Consider the following 23,206-nt stretch of genomic DNA (forward strand, 5'->3'; position numbering starts at 1 on the left):
AGTTATGGGAAATCCGGGAATTTTTTTTAGAATAGTTGAAGTAGAGCACACAATTCCTGAACAGGCTGAATATTTAGAAGTTGGAACAGTTTGAATCAAATGAAAAATATGGGGGTTGTGGAACTTTGAAGAATGACCCATTCAATTCAATGGGAATTTCCCAAAAAATTGGGAATTTTGGGGAAATTATTTAAAAAAAACTTGAATGTTGTGAATGAGTTGAACTGGTTGGTGTTGAAATTGTTCTAATCGGTGGAGAAATGTTGAAGTAGTAACATGTTGAATTGAGAAATGGTATTACGGAATTCCTGGAATTTTGGGAAAACCGGGAATTTTTCCAGTTCAAAAAACAACTTTGTTTTTTGTCCTGATTAAGAGGAATGTTTTGACGGTGGAACGGTGGAAATGCGTGGAAAAAATGTGGGAACAGTAGTCGCCAGAAAAAATGGTGGAAATAGGGCTTTGGAAAAGCAGGAAATCTGGAAAATCCTGGAATTTTTTTTAACTCGGAAAAATGATAGTTTGAATGAGCAAGATGAGTGGAATGTGTTGAAGGTGGAATGGTTTGAAAAATGTGGAAATGGTGGAAGTTTGAAAAATGGCCAGTTCATTTTGAATGGGGAAAAATGTCCCGGAAAACCTGGAATTCTGGGAATTTTTGGAATTTGTCAAGGGAAAGCCCGCGATTCCCAAATAGGCTGAACAGTTTGAAGTTGGAACGCTTTGAATGGGGTGAAAATTGTGGAAGGTAGAGCGCGCCAAAATGTGGAGAAGAAGAATAATAATAAATACCGTATTTTTCTGAGTATAAGTCGCTCCTGAGTATAAGTCGCACCCCCGGCCAAACTATGAAAAAAACGGCCACTTATAGTCCGAAAAATACGGTAGATGAATGTTGGTGAAGAAAAGCTTGTGTGAATGTTTGGAGCGTTCACACAATGAGACTTATAAATGGTCCACGTGAGAAACACAAGTGTTTTATTTTGAAAATCACAAAACTGCACTACAAACGTGTGCTTTCTGGTCCCAGTCAGGAGGAGATCTCTTGGTAGCGCGGCGGGCGGTAGAGGCAGTAATGTTGCGTCATGAAGATGATGTCAAAGACCACCGAGAAGAGGCCCAGGCCGAACTTGGTGGGGTCTCCGAATATCAGCCCCCATTCGTCTGAGAGGAAGTAGAAGTCAAAGGGGAAGTGGGAGGAAGTAGAAGTCAGAAAGGGGAAGTGGGAGGAAGTAGAAGTCAGAAAGGGGAAGTGGGAGGAAGTAGAAGTCAAAGGGGAAGTGGGAGGAAGTAGAAGTCAAAGGGGAAGTGGGAGGAAGTAGAAGTCAGAAAGGGGAAGTGGGAGCAAGTAGAAGTCAGAAAGGGGAAGTGGGAGCAAGTAGAAGTCAGAAAGGGGAAGTGAAGTCATACTTGCCAACCTTGAGACCTCCGATTTCGGGGGGTGGGGGTGGGCGTGGTCGGGGGTGGGGCGGGGGGGCGTGGTTGAGATATATATATATAAGAAATACTTGACTTTCAGTGAATTCTAGCTATATATATATATATATATATATATATATATATATATATATATATATGTATGTGTGGGGGAAAAAATCACAAGACTACTTCATCTCTACAGGCCTGTTTCATGAGGGGTTCCCTCAATCATCAGGAGATTTTAATGGGAGCATTCGCATACCATGGTTTATATAGGGCACAGAGTGGGTGGGTACAGGCTGGTGTAGGGGCGTGGTTATTGGCTCATGTGTTACCTAGGAGGTGTTTCCGTCTGTGGCGGCATGCTGATACAATTTCGCTGCGCTTGTTGAGGGATGACAGGTCTGGACGGTAAATAATAAACAGTTTCTCTTTCAAGCATAGGTTGCATCTTTTATTACCACTATTGTAAGGTGTGCTGGATGCAAGAATTTGCCATGTTATTGAATATTCAACATTATTGTCTTTGAGGTCCCAAATGTGTTTGCTGAGTTCTGTGGTATTCCGCAGGTTTTTGTTCCTGAAAGAAGCCTTGTGATTGTTCCATCTGGTTTTGAATTCTCCCTCGGTTAATCCTACATATGTGTCGGATGTGTTAATGTCCTTGCGTGTTACCTTAGATTGGTAAACAACTGATGTTTGTAAGCACCCACCGTTGAGAGGGCAATCAGGTTTCTTGCGACAGTTGCAGCCTTGGTTGGTTTTGGGGTCGCTCTGTCCGGGGGCCGACGGCTCATTTGCAATTGTTTTGTTGTGGTTTGAGATAATTTGTCGTCCACTGTTTATTATTTACCGTCCAGACCTGTCATCCCTCAACAAGCGCAGCGAAATTGTATCAGCATGCCGCCACAGACGGAAACACCTCCTAGGTAACACATGAGCCAATCACCACGCCCCTACGCCAGCCTGTACCCACCCACTCTGTGCCCTATATAAACCATGGTATGTGAATGCTCCCATTAAAATCTCCTGATGATTGAGGGAACCCCTCATGAAACAGGCCTGTAGAGATGAAGTAGTCTTGTGATTTTTTTCCCCACACATACATATATTGCGCTCTACTACGGTATCGAGCACTATTTTTTGGATAACCTTATTAAGACATATATATATATATATATATACATATATACATATATATATATATATATATATATATATATATATATATATATATATATATATATATATATATATATATATAAATAAAATACTTGAATTTCAGTGTTCATTTACAAACTACAACTCACAAACACTTTAGAGTTAGGCTCCACCATCAGAATGTGTACTTAAACTTATAAAGATCACATGGATATTATTCAGTGAGTTGATTCACCAAAACTAACCTGTTATACAGGAGGAAAAAGCACACAGGACGTTTCAATTGTTCACAGACTGGTCGCGCTCATCAGAATGACAAGACACTTCCGGTCTGCAGGTGATAGCATTCAATTGGGAAGAAACGCCCTACTGCCCCCTACTGACCAATGTGAATACTGATAAATGTGTAATGACAGCTCCAAAAACCAATTCAAACCACAAAATAAAATAAATAAATCAACACAAAAATGTGACACATTATGGGTGGGTCACATATGCATGTACAGTAGATGGCAGTATTGTCCTGTTTAAAAGTGTCACAACATTGCTGTTTACGGCAGACCAACTGCTTTACAGTAGACACTGTTGTTGTGTGTTGTCAACACGTCACTCAGGTCCGCCTGAATTTCGGGAGGTTTTCGGGAGGTGCTGAATTTCGGGAGTCTCCCGGAAAATCCGGGAGGGTTGGCAAGTATGGGAAGTAGAAGTCAGAAAGGGGAAGTGGGAGGAAGTAGAAGTCAGAAAGGGGAAGTGGGAGGAAGTAGAAGCCAAAGCGGAAGTGGGAGGAAGTAGAAGTCAGAAAGGGGAAGTGGGAGGAAGTAGAAGTCAGAAAGGGGAAGTGGGAGGAAGTAGAAGTCAGAAAGGGGAAGTGGGAGGAAGTAGAAGTCAAAAAAGGGGAAGTGGGAGGAAGTAGAAGTCAGAAAGAGGAAGTGGGAGGAAGTAGAAGTCAGAAAGGGGAAGTGGGAGGAAGTAGAAGCCAAAGTGGAAGTGGGAGGAAGTAGAAGTCAGAAAGGGGAAGTGGGAGGAAGTAGAAGTCAGAGAGGGGAAGTGGGAGGAAGTAGAAGTCAGAAAGGGGAAGTGGGAGGAAGTAGAAGTCAGAAAGGGGAAGTGGGAGGAAGAAGTCAGAAAGGGGAAGTGGGAGGAAGTAGAAGTCAGAAAGGGGAAGTGGTGAGGAAGTAGAAGTCAGAAAGGGGAAGTGGGAGGAAGTAGAAGTGAGAAAGGGGAAGTGGGAGGAAGTAGAAGTCAGAAAGGGGAAGTGGGAGGAAGTAGAAGTCAGAAAGGGGAAGTAGAAGTCAGAAAGGGGAAGTGGGAGGAAGTAGAAGTCAGAAAGGGGAAGTGGGAGGAAGTAGAAGTCAAAAAGGGGAAGTGGGAGGAAGTAGAAGTCAGAAAGGGGAAGTGGGAGGAAGTAGAAGTCAGAAAGGGGAAGTGGGAGGAAGTAGAAGTCAGAAAGGGGAAGTGGGAGGAAGTAGAAGTCAGAAAGGGGAAGTAGAAGTCAGAAAGGGGAAGTGGGAGGAAGTAGAAGTCAGAAAGGGGAAGTGGGAGGAAGTAGAAGTCATAAAGGGGAAGTGGGAGGAAGTAGAAGTCAGAAAGAGGAAGTAGAAGTCAGAAAGGGGAAGTGGGAGGAAGTAGAAGTCATAAAGGGGAAGTGGGAGGAAGTAGAAGTCAGAAAGAGGAAGTAGAAGTCAGAAAGGGGAAGTGGGAGGAAGTAGAAGTCATAAAGGGGAAGTGGGAGGAAGTAGAAGTCAGAAAGAGGAAGTAGAAGTCAGAAAGGGGAAGTGGGAGGAAGTAGAAGTCATAAAGGGGAAGTGGGAGGAAGTAGAAGTCAGAAAGAGGAAGTAGAAGTCAGAAAGGGGAAGTGGGAGGAAGTAGAAGTCATAAAGGGGAAGTAGAAGTGAGAAAGTGGAAGTGTTGAGGACAAATGTTGTTACCATTGTTGTATGAGTCCACCAGCATCTGCAAGATGCTCAGCAGGCCGCCGCTGAAGTCCAGCAGCACGTTGCCGATGCTCCAGCCCTCCGTGCTCTTCCTGCGGTAGTTCATGACGGCCTGGGGGGGGCGAGGGGGGGGGGGGGGGGGGGTAGTAGCGTCACGTGACCCAAACACAGCGGCGGCGGGGTCTCACCTGCGGCACGTATTTGACCAGCGTGACGGCCAGCTTGATGTAGGAGAAGTAGTAGAGGTACTCCAGCCAGCTCAGGTGTTTGGCCAGCGCCACAAACAAACTCACGCCGGCGAACGACCAGCCCATCGTCAGCAGGAGGCAGGCGGTCCACGACACCCGCTGACCCCCCCTCTGGAAGACCATCACGCTGTCACTAAGCCATCCACGTCACGTCACTCAAGCTGCCAGAACAGGGTGTCCAAACTACAACAATGTCCGCATACAAGCAGCTGATGTACCGTATTTTCCGCACCATAAGCCGCCCTGGGTTATAAGCCGCGCCTTCAATGAACGGCATATTTCAAAACTTTGTCCACCTATAAGCCGCCCCGTGTTATAAGCCGCATCTAACTGCGCTAAAGGAATGTCAAAAAAACAGTCAGATAGGTCAGTCAAACTTTAATAATATATTAAAAACCAGCGTGATGTGGGCGCGCATGGAGTCGTATATCAACATGGACGGAGCTGCGTGAAAAAAGCCACCCGGCCTCTTCGCGTAAACTTACCTTAACCACTCGCTCATCTTTTCTTCATCCATCCCTTCGAGTTAGCTTTTATGATGACGCCGGCTGGAAAGGTCTCTTTTGGCAAGGTCTTCCTTTTGAATATCACCATGGGTGGAAGTTTCTGGCCATTAGCATGGCAAGCTAGAACCACAGTGAAGGATGACTTCTCATTCCCTGTGGTGCGAATATTCACCGTACGTGCTCCCGTTGTATCCACAGTGCGGTTCACAGGAATATCAAAAGTCAGTGGAACCTCGTCCATGTTGATAATGTTCTCCGGCCGGATCTTTTTTTCAGCTATCTTGTTTTTACAATATGCACGGAAAGTAGCCAGCTTTTCTTGAAAGTCTTTAGGCAGTTGCTGTGAAATAGTAGTCCGTGTGCGGATGGAGAGATTGCGTCTTTTCATGAACCGGAAACCTGTCGCTTAGTAGGAGCCATTTTGTGGTCTTTACAGATGTAAACACACAAAGGAAATGAAACGTAATATCCGCGCGCTTCTTCTTCTTCTTCTACGCGGGCGGGTGGTTGCTTACAGTAGAAGAAGAAGCGCTTCCTGTTCTATGGGGGCGGGTGCTTACCTTGGCGGTTGCTTGCGTAGAAGAAGAAGCACTTCCTCTTCTACGGGGAAAAAAGATGGCGGCTGTTTACCGTAGTTGCGAGACCGAAACTTTATGAAAATGAATCTTAATATTAATCCATATATAAAGCGCACCGGGTTATAAGCCGCACTGTCAGCTTTTGAGTAAATTTGTGGCTTTTAGGTGCGGCTAATAGTGCGGAAAATACGGTACTTTCTTTTTCCACACATTCTTCCTCAAGTTGGGTCTCAGTCATCATTTTTGTATTTTTCTCTTCAATGCTTAAATCTTTAGATAAAATTCAGGTCTGTCGATTCAATGTTTTTTTATTTATGTTTTAAGTCTTGTTTTGTATGTCAGAAACACAAAATATGCAGTAATATTTTTCAAGTGGAATATTTGATGTGAAGTGATTGGAGTCTTAAATAAGTCAATAATTCAGTCATAATTATTTTTTTTTAAAAAGGCATTTTTTATTTTTCTATTCAAAGGTTAAATCTAGATGAAATTCAGGTCTGTCGATTTAAAGTTTTTTTAATTTATGTTTTATATATTTTTTCTCAAAAGCCTGTTTTGAATGGCAAAAACAAAATGTGCAATATTTTCCCCAAAAATGATTTTTAAAAGTGGAATATTTGATGTGAAGTAATTGGAGCTTTAACTAGGTCAATAATTCATTACATTGATTTTGATTCATTATTATTTTTGAGCAGTTTAAAAATAATACATTCAAAAAGGCCCCACTTATAAAAATGTTAAAATAAGTCACCCTTTTCTTTTCTTCCCTACAACGTTTAAATCTCTAGAAGTTTTTTTTTTATTTTTTCATGTTTTTGTTTTTTGCCTTTTGGTCTCAGAAAACTTTTCTATGGCAAACACAAATAATACTTGAAATTGGAATATTTGATGTGAATTAATTGGAGCCTTAAATACCGGTAGGTCAATCATTCATTACATTGATTTTAATTCATTATTTTTGAGCAATGACAGTTAAAAAAAAAAAAAAATCCCACTAAAATTAGTGAGGCATTTAAAAAGTCCTTACTTATAAAAGTGTTAAAAAAATTTAAAATAAGTCACCCAATATTTTTCCTTCAACGTTTTTTTTCCATGTTTTTGTTTTATGCCTTTTGGTCAAATAAAACTTTTATATGGCAAACACAAATAATACTTGAAATTGGAATATTTGATGTGACTTAATTGGAGCCTTAAATAGGTCAATAATCCATTTAATTTATTTCAATTAATTATTATTTTTGAGCAATGAGTTAAAAAATAAAAATAAAAATCCCACTAAAATGATTGGGGATCCAAAAAAGGCCCCACTTATAAAAGTGTAAAAAAACAGGTCATTTTTTTAATTAATTTATTTTACTTTCAACATTTAAATCTCTTGATCAACTTCAGATCTGTCTATTATAAGTTTTTATTATTTGTTTATGTTTTTTTATGCCTTTTGGTCAAAGAAAACTTTTCTATGGCAAACACAAATAATACTTGAAATTGGAATATTTGATGTGATTTAATTGGAGCCTTAAATAGATCAATCATTCATTACATTGATATTAATTCATTATTATTTTTGAGCAATGACAGTTTTAGAAAAAAAATCTCACTAAAATTATTGGGGATCCAAAAAGGCTTTAAAAATAAGTCACCCTATTTTTATTTTCATTAAGTCTCTGGATCAAATTCAGATTCAGTTTTTATTATTTTTTCATGTTTTTGTTTTATGCTTTTTGGTCAAAGAAAACTTTTCTATGGCAAACACAAATAATACTTCAAATTGGAATATTTGATGAGCCTTAAAGTCAATAATTAATTACATTGATTTTAATTCAATATTATTATTGAGCAATGAGTTTTAAAAAAAAAAATCCCACTAAAATTATTGGGGATCTAAAAAGGGTGTGTTAAAAATTAGTCACACGATTTTTTTATTTACTTTCAACGTTTAAGTCTCTAGATCAAATTCAGATCTATCCGTCAATTTAAGTTTTTTTTTTTTTTTTTTTTTTCATGTTTTTGTTTTATACCTTTTGGTTAGAGAAAACTTTTTTAAATGGCAAACAAAATAATATTTCCAAATAGAAATATTTGAATGAAGGTAATTGGAGCCTTGAATAGGTCATAACACCGATTTTGATTCTGTTTTTTTTTTTTTTTTGCAACAGTTTTAAAGAAAAAAAACAGCCTGCATGGCAGTTTTGTGTTATTAGAATCAATATTGCAACTTTTTCTGCTTGCATTTCACTCATTTTGATTTAAGAAAAAAAGTCATAATTATAACAAAAAGTTATTTAAATGTATTGAAGTTATTAATTAAATTTTATGAACTTTTTATCTGATAATTATGACTTTATTTTTTTTAGTTTCGGCTAATTTCGATTCAAGATAAAATAGTCTAAATTATCAGAATATCATAATTATAAGAAAAAGTTATTTATATGTATTGAAGTTATTAATTACATTTTATGAACTTTTTTTTAATCTCAATTATGACTTTTTATGTGATAATTTTGACTTTATATAGTCATAGTTACGAGATACGACATTTTAACTGATCATTAAGATAACATTTTGAAATGATCAGGTAGAAAGTTTTTTTTTACTTTTAACGTTTAAGTTTACCGTATTTTCCGCACTATTAGCCGCACCTAAAAACCACAAATTTACTCAAAAGCTGACAGTGCGGCTTATAACCCGGTGCGCTTTATATATGGATTAATATTAAGATTCATTTTCATAAAGTTTCGGTCTCGCAACTACGGTAAACAGCCGCCATCTTTTTTTCCCGTAGAAGAGGAAGTGCTTCTTCTTCTACGCAAGCAACCGCCAAGGTAAGCACCCGCCCCCATAGAACAGGAAGCGCTTCTTCTTCTACTGTAAGCAACCACCCGCCCGCGTAGAAGAAGAAAAAGCACGCGGATATTACGTTTCATTTCCTTTGTGTGTTTACATCTGTAAAGACCACAAAATGGCTCCTACTAAGCGACAGGTTTCCGGTTCATGAAAAGACGCAATCTCTCCATCCGCACACGGACTACTATTTCACAGCAACTGCCTAAAGACTTTCAAGAAAAGCTGGCTACTTTCCGTGCATATTGTAAAAACAAGATAGCTGAAAAAAAGATCCGGCCAGAGAACATTATCAACATGGACGAGGTTCCACTGACTTTTGATATTCCTGTGAACCGCACTGTGGATACAACGGGAGCACGTACGGTGAATATTCGCACCACAGGGAATGAGAAGTCGTCCTTCACTGTGGTTCTAGCTTGCCATGCTAATGGCCAGAAACTTCCACCCATGGTGATATTCAAAAGGAAGACCTTGCCAAAAGAGACCTTTCCAGCCGGCGTCATCATAAAAGCTAACTCGAAGGGATGGATGGATGAAGAAAAGATGAGCGAGTGGTTAAGGGAAGTTTACGCGAAGATGCCGGGTGGCTTTTTTCACGCAGCTCCGTCCATGTTGATATACGACTCCATGCGCGCCCACATCACGCTGGTTTTTAATATATTATTAAAGTTTGACTGACCTATCTGACTGTTTTTTTGACATTCCTTTAGCGCAGTTAGATGCGGCTTATAACACGGGGCGGCTTATAGGTGGACAAAGTTTTGAAATATGCCGTTCATTGAAGGCGCGGCTTTTAACCCAGGGCGGCTTATGGTGCGGAAAATACGGGGATCAAATTCAGATCTGTCTGTCAATTTTAGTTGTTTTTTTTCATGTTTTTGTTTTGTCTTTTGGTCAAAGAAAACTTTTATATGGCAAACAACATTTTTGTAAATAAGAATATTTGAGTTATTGGGGCCTTGAATAAGTCATAACACCGATTTTGATTCATAATTGTTTTTTTGCAATGACTGTTTTAGAGAAAAGAAACAGTTTTGTGTTATTAGAATCAATATTGCAACTTTTTCTGCTTCTCTTTTAGTCAACTTTTTAGTATTTTTAGAACTTGCCGCAGTCTATTGAAAGATCAAAATGATCTGCGAGCCACAAATGTCGCACGCTGGACCCCCTGTTCTAGCATGATAATAATAATAATAATAAGATGACCTCATAGATGGCGGCCTGGACCACGTAGAGCAAACACAGCAGGAAGGCGTGCAGGCTGAAGAAGACGTCGTTGGCTTTCACCGGGTTGATTCCGTTTGGATTCTTCTGGAGAAACTCCTCCTGTGAAGCCACAAGTCAAGCATGAAAGTTCCCGCCGCGTCACGGACGCTCGCCGGCGGCGGCACCTTGATGGGCGCCGCCCAGAAAAGGCCGACGTTGAAGACGCTGTACGCGAAGAAGCCGGTCAGGTTGAGCGCCAGGAAGTCAAAGTTGAGGCCCACCACGCTGGAAACAAACACTTTAAGTGTCAGTCAGGCCATCACATGACCTCCCACAATGCAAAGCTCACCTTTTCCGCCGCCAGTTCTCCCACACCTGCGGGTAGAAGGACACGGACCAGGCCAGGAAGTAGATCCAGCCGATCGCCTCGCTGATGGCGGCGACCACGTTGCTGTGGACCACCGTGAAGCGCAGCCTGGACGACCAGCTGCCATGACACCACATGACGCGTCAGTGGGCGGGACTTGTGACGGACCGCCGCTCACCTGAGGATCTCCGTGTTGTTGCCCAGCAGGTACACCGTCACCTGACCCGCGCCGATTGCCGTCGCCGTGAACGCCACCGCCGTCGTTCGGGCGGGCATCAGCACCTAAACCACAGTCGTCACGCAAGTCGTCACGTGGACTCGGCGCTCAGGTCTCACCTGCTCAGGCACGCTGATGATCCATGAGGAGTTGACCTTGGAGCTGGAGGTCACGTTCAACCAGATCTCCACCGGCTGCTGGAGCGCCACGCTGGAACGACAGACATGGCTGTGACGTCATCAATCGTCACGGCTGTGATGTCATCAAGCGTCATGGCTGTGACGTCATCAGGCGTCACGGCTGTGACGTCATCAAGCGTCATGGCTGTGACATCATCAAGCGTCATGGCAGAAATCAAGCATCATGGCAGTGACATCATCAAGCATCATGGTTGTGACGTCATCAGGCGTCATGGCTGTGACGTCATGACTGTGACATCATCAGGTGTCATGGCTGTGACATCATCAGGCGTCATGGCTGTGACGTCATCAAGCGTCATGGCTGTGACATCATCAGGCGTCATGGCAGTGACGTCATCAAGCGTCATGGCTGTGACGTCATCAGGCGTCATGGCTGTGACATCATCAGGCGTCATGGCTGTGACATCATCAAGCGTCATGCTGTGACATCGTCAACCGTCATGGCTGTGACATCGTCAGGCGTCATGGCTGTGACGTCATCAGGCGTCATGGCTGTGACGTCATCAAGCGTCATGGCTGTGACATCATCAAGCATCATGCTGTGACATCGTCAACCGTCATGGCTGTGACATCGTCAGGCGTCATGGCTGTGACGTCATCAGGCGTCATGGCTGTGACGTCATCAAGCGTCATGGCTGTGACGTCATCAGGCGTCATGGCTGTGACGTCATCAAGCGTCATGGCTGTGACATCATCAGGCGTCATGGCTGTGACGTCATCAAGCGTCATGGCTGTGACGTCATCAAGCGTCATGGCTGTGACATCATCAGGCGTCATGGCAGTGACGTCATCAAGCGTCATGGCTGTGACGTCATCAGGCGTCATGGCTGTGACATCATCAGGCGTCATGGCTGTGACATCATCAGGCGTCATGGCTGTGACATCATCAAGCGTCATGGCTGTTACATCATCAGGCGTCATGGCTGTGACGTCATCAGGCATCATGGTTGTGACGTCATCAGGCGTCATGGCTGTGACGTCATCAAGCGTCATGGCAGTGACGTCATCAAGCGTCATGGCTGTGACATCATCAAGCATCATGGCTGTGACATCATCAGGCGTCATGGCTGTGACATCATCAAGCGTCATGGCTGTGACATCATCAAGCATCATGGCTGTGACATCATCAGGCGTCATGGCTGTGACGTCATCAAGCGTCATGGCTGTGACGTCATGTCTCTGACATCATCAAGCATCATGGTTGTGACGTCATCAGGCGTCATGGCTGTGACGTCATGACTGTGACATCATCAGGTGTCATGGCTGTGACATCATCAGGCGTCATGGCTGTGACGTCATCAAGTGTCATGGCTGTGACATCATCAGGCGTCATGGCAGTGACGTCATCAAGCGTCATGGCTGTGACGTCATCAGGCGTCATGGCTGTGACATCATCAGGCGTCATGGCTGTGACATCATCAAGCGTCATGGCTGTGACATCGTCAGGCGTCATGGCTGTGACGTCGTCAGGCGTCATGGCTGTGACGTCATCAGACGTCATGGCTGTGACGTCATCAGACGTCATGGCTGTGACGTCATCAGGCGTCATGGCTGTGACGTCATCAAGCGTCATGGCTGTGACATCATCAAGCATCATGCTGTGACATCGTCAACCGTCATGGCTGTGACATCGTCAGGCGTCATGGCTGTGACGTCATCAGGCGTCATGGCTGTGACGTCATCAGGCGTCATGGCTGTGACGTCATCAAGCGTCATGGCTGTGACGTCATCAAGCGTCATGGCTGTGACATCATCAGGCGTCATGGCAGTGACGTCATCAAGCGTCATGGCTGTGACGTCATCAGGCGTCATGGCTGTGACATCATCAGGCGTCATGGCTGTGACATCATCAGGCGTCATGGCTGTGACATCATCAAGCGTCATGGCTGTTACATCATCAGGCGTCATGGCTGTGACGTCATCAGGCATCATGGTTGTGACGTCATCAGGCGTCATGGCTGTGACGTCATCAAGCGTCATGGCAGTGACGTCATCAAGCGTCATGGCTGTGACATCATCAAGCATCATGGCTGTGACATCATCAGGCGTCATGGCTGTGACATCATCAAGCGTCATGGCTGTGACATCATCAAGCATCATGGCTGTGACATCATCAGGCGTCATGGCTGTGACGTCATCAAGCGTCATGGCTGTGACGTCATGTCTCTGACATCATCAAGCATCATGGTTGTGACGTCATCAGGCGTCATGGCTGTGACGTCATGACTGTGACATCATCAGGTGTCATGGCTGTGACATCATCAGGCGTCATGGCTGTGACGTCATCAAGTGTCATGGCTGTGACATCATCAGGCGTCATGGCAGTGACGTCATCAAGCGTCATGGCTGTGACGTCATCAGGCGTCATGGCTGTGACATCATCAGGCGTCATGGCTGTGACATCATCAAGCGTCATGGCTGTGACATCGTCAGGCGTCATGGCTGTGACGTCGTCAGGCGTCATGGCTGTGACGTCATCAGACGTCATGGCTGTGACGTCATCAGACGTCATGGCTGTGACGTCATCAGGCGTCATGGCTGTGACGTCATCAAGCGTCATGGCTGTGACATCATCAAGCATCATGCTGTGACATCGTCAACCGTCATGGCTGTGACATCGTCAGGCGTCATGGCTGTGACGTCATCAGGCGTCATGGCTGTGACGTCATCAGGCGTCATGGCTGTGACGTCATCAAGCGTCATGGCTGTGACGTCATCAGGCGTCATGGCTGTGACGTCATCAAGCGTCATGGCTGTGACATCATCAGGCGTCATGGCTGTGACGTCATCAAGCGTCATGGCTGTGACGTCATCAAGCGTCATGGCTGTGACATCATCAGGCGTCATGGCAGTGACGTCATCAAGCGTCATGGCTGTGACGTCATCAGGCGTCATGGCTGTGACATCATCAGGCGTCATGGCTGTGACATCAGGCGTCATGGCTGTGACATCATCAAGCGTCATGGCTGTTACATCATCAGGCGTCATGGCTGTGACGTCATCAGGCATCATGGTTGTGACGTCATCAGGCGTCATGGCTGTGACGTCATCAAGCGTCATGGCAGTGACGTCATCAAGCGTCATGGCTGTGACATCATCAAGCATCATGGCTGTGACATCATCAGGCGTCATGGCTGTGACATCATCAAGCGTCATGGCTGTGACATCATCAAGCATCATGGCTGTGACATCATCAGGCGTCATGGCTGTGACGTCATCAAGCGTCATGGCTGTGACGTCATGTCTCTGACATCATCAAGCATCATGGCAGTGACATCATCAAGCGTCATGGCTGTGACATCATCAAGCGTCATGGCTGTGACATCATCAGGCGTCATGGCTGTGACGTCATGTCTCTGACATCATCAAGCATCATGACAGTGACATCATCAAGCATCATGTCTGTGACATCATCAAGCATCATGGCTGTGACATCATCAAGCATCATGGCTGTGTCATGGTGGTTTGGTGTTCAGGTGCTGCCTGAGACAAAGTTCTCCACAGGTCTTCAGAGTGGATCCATGAAGAACAAGAGTGTACATTCCCAGTTTACAATGTTGTACAAAGTACAAAAGCAGTGAAGTTGTCACGTTGTGTAAATGGTCAATAAAAAGAGAATACAACAAATCCATTTCAACTTATATTCAATTGAATAGACTGCAAAGACAAGATATTTCATGTTCACACTGACAAACTTTGTTAGTTTTTGCAAATATTCGCTCATTTGGAATTTGATGCCTGCAACAGGTTTCAAAAAAGCTGGCACAAGTGGCAAAAAAGAGTGAGAAAGTTGAGGAATGCTCATCAAAGACTTATTTGGAACATCCCACAGGTGAACAGGCTAATTGGGAACAGGTGGGTGCCATGATTGGGTATAAAAACAAGAAATGCTCACAAACAAGGACGGGGGCGAGGGTCACCACTTTGTCAACAAATGCCTGAGCAAATTGTTTAAGAACAACATTTCTCAACAAGGAATTTAGGGATTTCACCATCTACGCTCCGTAATATCATCAAAAGGTTCAGACAATCTGGAGAAATCACTGCACGTAAGCCATGATATCACACACCTTGGATCCCTCAGGCGCTACTGCATCAATAAGCCACATCGGTGTGTAAAGGATATCACCACATGGGCTCAGAAACACTTCAGAAAACCACTGTCAGTAACTATACAATTGGTCGCTACATCTGTAAGTGCAAGTTAAAACTCTGCTATGCAAAGCCAAAGCCATTTATCAACAACACCCAGAAACGCTTGGCTGGGCCCGAGCTCATCTAAGATGGACTGATGCAAAGTGGAAAAGTGTTCTGTTGTTTGAGGAGTCCACATTTCAAATTTTTTTGGAAACTGTGGACCAAAGAGGAAAAGAACCATGGGGACTGTTCTAGGGTGAAAGTGTAAAAGGCAGCATGTGTGATGGTATGGGGGTGTATTAGTGGCCAAGACATGGGTAACTTACACATCTGTGAAGGCACCATTAATGCTGAAAGGTACATACAGCTTTTGGAGCAACATATGTTGCCATCCAAGCAACGTTATCATGGGACGCCCCTGCTTATTTCAGCAAGACAATGCCAAGCCACGTGTTACAACAGCGTGGCTTCATAGGAAGAGTGCGGGTACTAGACTGGCCTGCCTGTAGTCCAGACAGTGAAAATGTGTGAAAGCTAAAAACCTTTACTGAGTGTTGTTAAAAGGAAAGGCCATGCAACACACTGGTAAAAATGCCTTTTTTGCAATGTGTTGCTGCCATCTAAGTTGATGATTATTTAGTTTCTCAGTGTGAACATGAAATATCTTGTCTTTGCAGTCTATTCAATTGAATATAAGTTGAAAAGGATTTGTTGTATTCTCTTTTTATTTACCATTTACACAACCTGACAACTTCACTGCTTTTTGGGGGGGTTTTGTATTTCCAAAAGCATCCCATAATTGCATAATTGGTGTAGATGTTTACTTGGAGGTGATGGTCACATTGGCGCTGGAATGTTCTTCCAGGGTGATCTCACCCGGGGCGGACAACAGGACTTGTGACTCTGCAGGGGAGAGAGAGAGAGGGAAAGGTGAATCACGTGACTCTGCAGGGGAGAGCGAGAGAGGTGAATGACAGCGTCACGTGGTCACCTGACAGGTGGCTCAGCATCCACAACAGCAGCACCTGAGCGGGCAGGTGACCTCCGACCCGCCTGAGGATCGCCATGTCTGCGGGAAGAAAAGAGCGTGAAAAACATGAACTTTGCAGCTGGTCCCACTTTTACATCACAGCTATGATACGTCCAGCTTTGAAATGGACGACGACAAATGACGTCAAATGTTATAGCAGACTTTTCTTCGGTTGTAAACACAATGAAAGATGTATTATTCGGCAACAACACGTGTGTTCAATTCCAGGTGTTAGGAGTGATATTAGATGTTAGGAGTGTGACTTGAAGTGAGAAAAGAATGAACTCACCGCCTTGAAGATGCCGCGATTACTTCCTTAGTGACATACAGGTCACGTGACACGTGACACGTGACAGGCCGGAACTTTTTTTTTTTTTTTTTTTAAATGTTTTTGTTATTTTTGTATGCTATTAAAAACGAGCCTCAAAACAGTACATACAACGCAGGTAATATATTTACATCTGGAAAGTTGTATACTGCGCGGTGTTTTTTTTAATTTTTTTTAAATAAACCTTTATTTATAATATTCACCATTTACATACAAACAACGAAATAATAATGTAACCTATTTTTTATGGGCTTTCCTCTTGGTGATGTTAAGTTCCTGTTATACGCTGTCATACAGTATATGCCTTGAGCTCTTATTTTGAAGGCGCTATAGAGCGGAAGTGAGGTCACGTTGTTGAAGTGGAGCGAAGGTTTTTGAAAAGAAGGTAAATAAAGTGGTCCTCGTGTAAACTGGAGATTCCGTGTTTATTATTTTGTAGTTTCATACCGTATAGGCGACATATATAATCCCACCAATGTAACCGAGGGTTTATATATGTCGCCTATACGGTATGAAACTACAAAATAATAAACACGGAATCTCCAGTTTACACGAGGACCACTTTATTTACCTTCTTTTCAAAAACCTTCGCTCCACTTCAACAACGTGACCTCACTTCCGCTCTATAGCGCCTTCAAAATAAGAGCTCAAGGCATATACTGTATGACAGCGTATAACAGGAACTTAACATCACCAAGAGGAAAGCCCATAAAAATAGGTTACAATAATGAACAAAACAAGTACAGAAACAGTACAATATATATATATATATATATATATAAATAACAAAGTGTAAAGTCATAGGCTCACACACGTTCCGTAAATAATCCACATTTGGAACACAAGCATCCTATTTTTCACAGCTTTTTGCTTGTTAGAGGTAGAAATCGTTTTAAATTAAAGATGTAGTTCATTTTTAAAGGCACAAAAAACAGGTTATTGAGAAACTTACATTTATGAATATAAAACTAATGAGCTTGCAAAGGTCAAATTGCTTTTCAAATGTTTTTTTCGTACAGTGTAAATCCGAATAGCACATCTTTAAAACAAATTTGTCATGAATATTATCCAGAATGAAGACAAATGCCTGCGCGGTGTTCGAGGGGGGACATTTTATCTGTGGGACGTTTTCCGGTCTAGCTGTCTGACTTCCGGTGGCCGTTTTGTGACTTCCTTTCAGATGTTGTCTAACGTCTTTATTCCATGGCCAACATGTCATTAATAAAGACACTTCGATGGTTTACCTGGTAAGACTTGTGGAATCGTCTTAACGAGATTTTAACGTATCATTCGTGCTTTATTTGGTCTATTTAATCGTCACATTAGGTCACGTCACGTCAAAGTCAATGAAGCTGCATGTCTTCATATGTTGTGTGTGTGTGTGTGTGCTTTTTGACGTCATCCCTGCAAACTTTTAAATGTGTTGTGTGTGTGTGCAGTTTGACGTCATTCTTGCAAACATTTAAATATGTTGTGTGTGTGCAGTTTCATGTCATTCTTGCAAACATTTAAATATGTTGTAATGTGGGCAGTTTTGACGTCATCCCTGCAGACTTTTAAATAAGGCTGAAACGACACGTCGACGTCATCGGTTACGTAAATACGTCGACGCCGTTTTTGTGCGTCGGCGCGTCGCATATTTACGTCACACTACTTTACTGTCATGGCGGAGCGCAAAGCAGACGATGCGAGCGAGGGGGAAAAAGCACGCCAAAAGTCGTCAAAAGTGTGGGAGTATTTCAATAAACGGCCTAATAATGTTGTTGTATGCACACTGTGTCGAGCGGAAATGGCCTATCATAGCAGCACAACGGCTATGAACGAACATTTGAAAAGAAAACCCCCGACAGCGTTCTTGCCATCACCATCAACAAGTCAATCGCCCGCGTGCGTATACGTTGTCATTATTACACAAAAACATGAATGTGTCATTTGTATCTGCGTTGTAAATTCATAAACTAAAGCACCGTTTCGCTCTGAGAGGCGCATTTGGCGTGCCTGTTCAGTGTTTACAAAGACGCGCTCCTCTTTAACGCTGTGGAGAGGCGGCGGCGGCGAGCGAGCGGCGAGACGGGGCGCGCCGGGAGCGACGCCGCAATCGTGCCCAGGTGCGCGATCCGCGCAGTTGGAAGAGAAAAGACTTTTTGTAAAATTAAAAGATTGTAAACCTGGCAAAGCCGTCTGGCGTTCAGTCTGTCGGTCCTGAAAGAACCCCACGGCACAAGACGTGTCACAAACGCTAACGTTAATTAGTTGTGCAAATACCTTTTACAACATTAACAGTTACATATACTATGTACAAACCAACAATTAACTTTCACTTTAATCATACTATCATTGTTGTGTTATTAAGCAAAATAAGCAATACTTTTACTTTTGTTGAAATGTTTACACTGTACACTTTTTTGTATTGGATGTTTAGCTTTATTTTTGCACATTTTAGCAAATAAGCAATACTTTTACTTTTGTTGAAATGTTTACACTGTTACAGAATATTTCCGTTTTGCACTTTTTTGTATTGGATGTTTATCTTTATTTTTGCACATTTTAAAGCAAAATAAGCAATACTTTTACTTTTTAAATGCTTATACTATTCCAGAATATTAAGATTTGCACTGGATGTTTACTTTTATATTTGCACATTAAAAAGCAAATAAGCTACTTTTAATTTTGTTAAATGTTAAAAGTTTTAAATGTTTACATTGTTACAGAATATTTTGTCATGTTGTTGTCAATGTTGACTGAGTGGCCATACTTTTTTTTTTGTAAATAAAAGCCATGCCTTTTGAAAAAACTGGCCTACATTTATTTTTTTCCTCTTCATTTTAAATAAAATAAAAAAATCGGTAAAAGGAAAAATAATCTATAGATTAATCGAAAAAATAATCTATAGATTAACCGATTAATCGAAAAAATAATCTATAGATTAATTGATAGAAAAATAATCGTTAGCTGCAGCCCTACTTTTAAAAATGTTGTGTGTGTGCAGTTTGACGTCATTCTTGCAAACATTTAAAAATGTTGTGTGTGTGCAGTTTGATGTCATCCCTGCAAACATTTAATTATGTTGTGTGTGTGCAGTTTGAGGTCCCCCCTGCAAAGTGTTCCTCTGCGGCTAAACTCCAACAGAGCTTCAGTCGCCCGCTGCAACCGACACAAACATGAACATATGTACTCCGTGATGCTGGTGAGGACTGACGGCTCCACCATCAACGTCAGATACAAAGAACCCAGGCGCATCCTCACGGTGACTGACTACACTTTTGTCTCATGATCTTTGTGTGAACGTTGCAGAACTTTTCTAGTTTTCCGCAACAACGTTTACGGAAGCACGTTTCCACATCTAAAAAAATACCCACGTTAAATCATAAAAAGTCATTTATGAGGCAAAAAGTCGAAAAAACTATGAGATGAAGTAAAGTTAAGACGAATGAGTCACAATTAGGGCTGCGGCTAACGATTATTTTTCTATCGATTAATCTATAGATTATTTTTTTCGATTAATCGGTTAATCTATAGATTATTTTTTCGATTAATCTATAGATTATTTTTCCTTTTACCGATTTTTTTTTTAATTTAAAATGAAGAGGAAAAAATAAATGTAGGCCAGTTTTTTCAAAAGGCATGGCTTTTATTTACAAAAAAAAAAGTATGGCCACTCAGTCAACATTGACAACAACATGACAAAATATTCTGTAACAATGTAAACATTTAAAACTTTTAACATTTAACAAAATTAAAAGTAGCTTATTTGCTTTTTAATGTGCAAATATAAAAGTAAACATCCAGTGCAAATCTTAATATTCTGGAATAGTATAAGCATTTCAAAAGTAAAAGTATTGCTTATTTTGCTTTAAAATGTGCAAAAATAAAGATAAACATCCTATACAAAAAAGTGCAAAATGGAAATATTCTGTAACAAGTGTAAACATTTCAACAAAAGTAAAAGTATTGCTTATTTGCTAAAATGTGCAAAAATAAAGCTAAACATCCAATACAAAAAAGTGTACAGTGTAAACATTTCAACAAAAGTAAAAGTATTGCTTATTTTGCTTAATAACACAACAATGATAGTATGATTAAAGTGAAAGTTAATTGTTGGTTTGTACATAGTATATGTAACTGTTAATGTTGTAAAAGGTATTTGCACAACTAATTAACGTTAGCGTTTGTGACACGTCTTGTGCCGTGGGGTTCTTTCAGGACCGACAGACTGAACGCCAGACGGCTTTGCCAGGTTTACAATCTTTTAATTTTACACAAAGTCTTTTCTCTTCCAACTGCGCGGATCGCGCACCTGGGCACGATTGCGGCATCGCTCCCGGCGCGCCCCGCCTCGCCGCTCGCTGGCCGCCGCCGCCGCCTCTCCACAGCGTTAAAGAGGAGCGCGTCTTTGTAAACACTGAACAGGCACGCCAAACGCGCCTCTCCGAGCGAAGCTCTGCTTTAGTTTATGAATTTACAACGCAGATACAAATGACACATTCATGTTTTTGTGTAATAATGACAACGTATACGCACGCGGACGATTGACTTGTTGATGGTGATGGCAAGAACGCTGTCGGGGGTTTTCTTTTCAAATGTTCGTTCATAGCCGTTGTGCTGCTATGATAGGCCATTTCCGCTCGACACAGTGTGCATACAACAACATTATTAGGCCGTTTATTGAAATACTCCCACACTTTTGACGACTTTTGGCGTGCTTTTTTCCCCTCGCTCGCATCGTCTGCTTTGCGCTCCGCCATGACAGTAAAGTAGAGTGACGTAAATATGCGACGCGCCGACGCACAAAAACGGCGTCGACGTATTTACGTAACCGATGACGTCGACTACGTCGACGCGTCGTTTCAGCCTTAGTGTGCTCGGCACACAGGTCAAGTTAACTTTCAGTTTCAAAACCCGTCAAGGCGTTGCAACCTCGGTGGACAAAAGCAAGAGAGAGCATTTTAGAGATTGTTCTGACCGTTAGCAAGCTCAGCACTCTTGCACAGACCTGGTATTGCTATTGTTTGCACTTTCTCTGTTTTGTAGAATAAATTGCCTGGCAACAGCTTTAATCTGTTCTTACTTTCCCTTTGGAAGATGCCAGTGGATTTGTCCTCTTTGTCTGAGGAAGAACGTCGCCGTCGCCAGAAAAAGCGAGAAGTGAAGAAAGTGGTTGAAGAGACGACGATCCACTACGAGGACGACTTCCAGGCGGATAAATACAGACAGTTCTGGACGAAGAAATGAAAATGAAAGAAGAATCTTCATCTGTCAATATTTGTTTTTGTCTCATTCTTCCAAATGATTCAATATGGATGACATTGCTGTTTGGTTTGTCAGGATAATAAAACCAAATATTTCATTGTCAGATCTCCTTTTGGTCATGTTAATCACTCTTTGAGTATGGACATGTATGTAATGTGTCACGTTCAAACACTGAGGACATCTATTAAACAAGACAAAAGGCAAGGAATCAAACAGAGACAGAATTCAATTTGGACTCAATATTGAGGAGAGACATGGCCACTGCACTCTCTGTACAGTCCTGCACCACGCTCTGACCAAGAAGGTTTTCGTCTCCTCTTTTATTAGATATTCAATGTTCACGCACCAACACATGTCTCATTAGAAATAGGAAGTATGTAAAACAGTCATTGTTTTCGGTCTCATTGAAGTCCAAGAAGAGGATGTCTCGGGCTTGGGCTCTTCCTGGATCCAGCTGGGGCAGGTGTTGGAGGACAATGGATAACCCCTCCCGTCTCCTGACCACAGTTGCTTCAAAAGGGCAGCGGGTCGTAAATAGCGTTGACTTCAAAGAGAGTTCCTCTGGAAGTTGAGCAGATCCTGCCATCTGTCCGTGTTGAAATCACAGTGGCGTTTCACGAGCCTTCTTCCTCTTGTTAGGCCTCGAAAGACAGCATTCATCTTCTTATCAGGAACATAATGCAACACAACGTTTCTTTTGTGATAACTTACAAACAATTATTCCAACATAATGTGTCTATGTCATTTCTCAGAGGCCATTTAAGAACTAAATAGCATGTTATTTCATTTCATTTTTTGTATTTATCTCCTTCATTGATGTGCATTTTTGATCAATAGACAATGAAACTTTAGCAACAAAACACATATTTACACACCTCTGCTTGAGAAGGAACAGAATGAATAAAATCTTATATTTCCTGCCCCTTTCAACATAAGTAGTCTTACTTCATGGATAGTCCAGATTCACAAGCATACAAACCAAACAAATACATCCAAATGTCATGAAAACACAAGTGCAAAACTTCATGAAGTACAAACTTTATGTTACTCTTATATATGTTCCCCCACACTTTATGTTACTCTTATATGTGTTCCCCCACACTTTATGTTACTCTTATATGTGTTCCCCCACACTTTATGTTACTCTGATATGTGTTCCCCACACTTTATGTTACTCTTATATGTGTTCCCCCACACTTTATGTTACTCTTATATGTGTTCCCCCACACTTTATGTTACTCTTATGTGTCCCCCCACACTTTATGTTACTCTTATATGTGTTCCCCCACACTTTATGTTACTCTGATATGTGTTCCCCACACTTTATGTTACTCTTATATGTGTTCCCCCACACTTTATGTTACTCTTATATGTGTTCCCCCACACTTTATGTTACTCTTATGTGTCCTCCCACACTTTATGTTACTCTTATATGTGTTCCCCCACACTTTATATTACTCTTATATGTGTTCCGCCACACTTTATGTTACTCTTATATGTGTTCCCCCACACTTTATGTTACCCTTATATGTGTCCCCCCACACTTTATGTTACTCTTATATGTGTTCCCCCACACTTTATGTTACTCTTATATGTGTTCCCCCACACTTTATGTTACTCTTATATGTGTTCCCCACACTTTATGTTACTCTTATATGTGTTCCCCCACACTTTATGTTACTCTTATATGTGTTCCCCCACACTTTATTTTACTCTTATATGTGTTCCCCCAAACTTTATGTTACTCTTATATGTGTTCCCCCACCACTTTATGTTACTCT

The 23,206-nt window shown here is 42.1% G+C and overlaps 2 protein-coding genes across 3 annotated transcripts; one reads left to right on the forward strand and one right to left on the reverse strand.

Annotated features, from left to right (window-relative positions):
• Positions 1 to 974: 974 nt before the first annotated feature.
• Positions 975 to 16,208, reverse strand: ctns (cystinosin, lysosomal cystine transporter). 2 transcript variants are annotated; one of them, XM_061978463.1, is made up of 11 exons: positions 16,137 to 16,208; positions 15,809 to 15,886; positions 15,642 to 15,720; positions 10,600 to 10,690; positions 10,442 to 10,545; positions 10,246 to 10,383; positions 10,082 to 10,181; positions 9,897 to 10,016; positions 4,703 to 4,873; positions 4,509 to 4,626; positions 975 to 1,164 (listed from the first exon to the last, which is right to left on the reverse strand). In XM_061978463.1, exons 2-11 carry the CDS (start codon positions 15,882 to 15,884, stop codon positions 1,031 to 1,033), a joined length of 1,131 nt encoding a protein of 376 aa, XP_061834447.1. In that variant the 5' UTR covers positions 15,885 to 15,886; positions 16,137 to 16,208; the 3' UTR covers positions 975 to 1,030. The 2 variants fall into 2 exon arrangements, with proteins under 2 accessions (XP_061834447.1, XP_072771235.1); XM_072915134.1 differs by lacking the exon at positions 16,137 to 16,208 and having other exon boundaries at positions 15,809 to 16,101.
• Positions 16,209 to 17,261: 1,053 nt separating this feature from the next.
• mrpl55 (mitochondrial ribosomal protein L55) lies at positions 17,262 to 21,528 on the forward strand. Its single transcript, XM_061978645.1, has 3 exons — positions 17,262 to 17,422; positions 19,257 to 19,422; positions 21,258 to 21,528. The coding sequence occupies exons 1-3, from the start codon at positions 17,379 to 17,381 to the stop codon at positions 21,405 to 21,407; spliced, it is 360 nt and encodes a 119-aa protein (XP_061834629.1). The 5' UTR covers positions 17,262 to 17,378; the 3' UTR covers positions 21,408 to 21,528.
• Positions 21,529 to 23,206: the final 1,678 nt, after the last annotated feature.

Source organism: Nerophis lumbriciformis, linkage group LG18 (assembly GCF_033978685.3).
Source record: "Nerophis lumbriciformis linkage group LG18, RoL_Nlum_v2.1, whole genome shotgun sequence".
NCBI classification, from domain to species: domain Eukaryota; kingdom Metazoa; phylum Chordata; class Actinopteri; order Syngnathiformes; family Syngnathidae; genus Nerophis; species Nerophis lumbriciformis.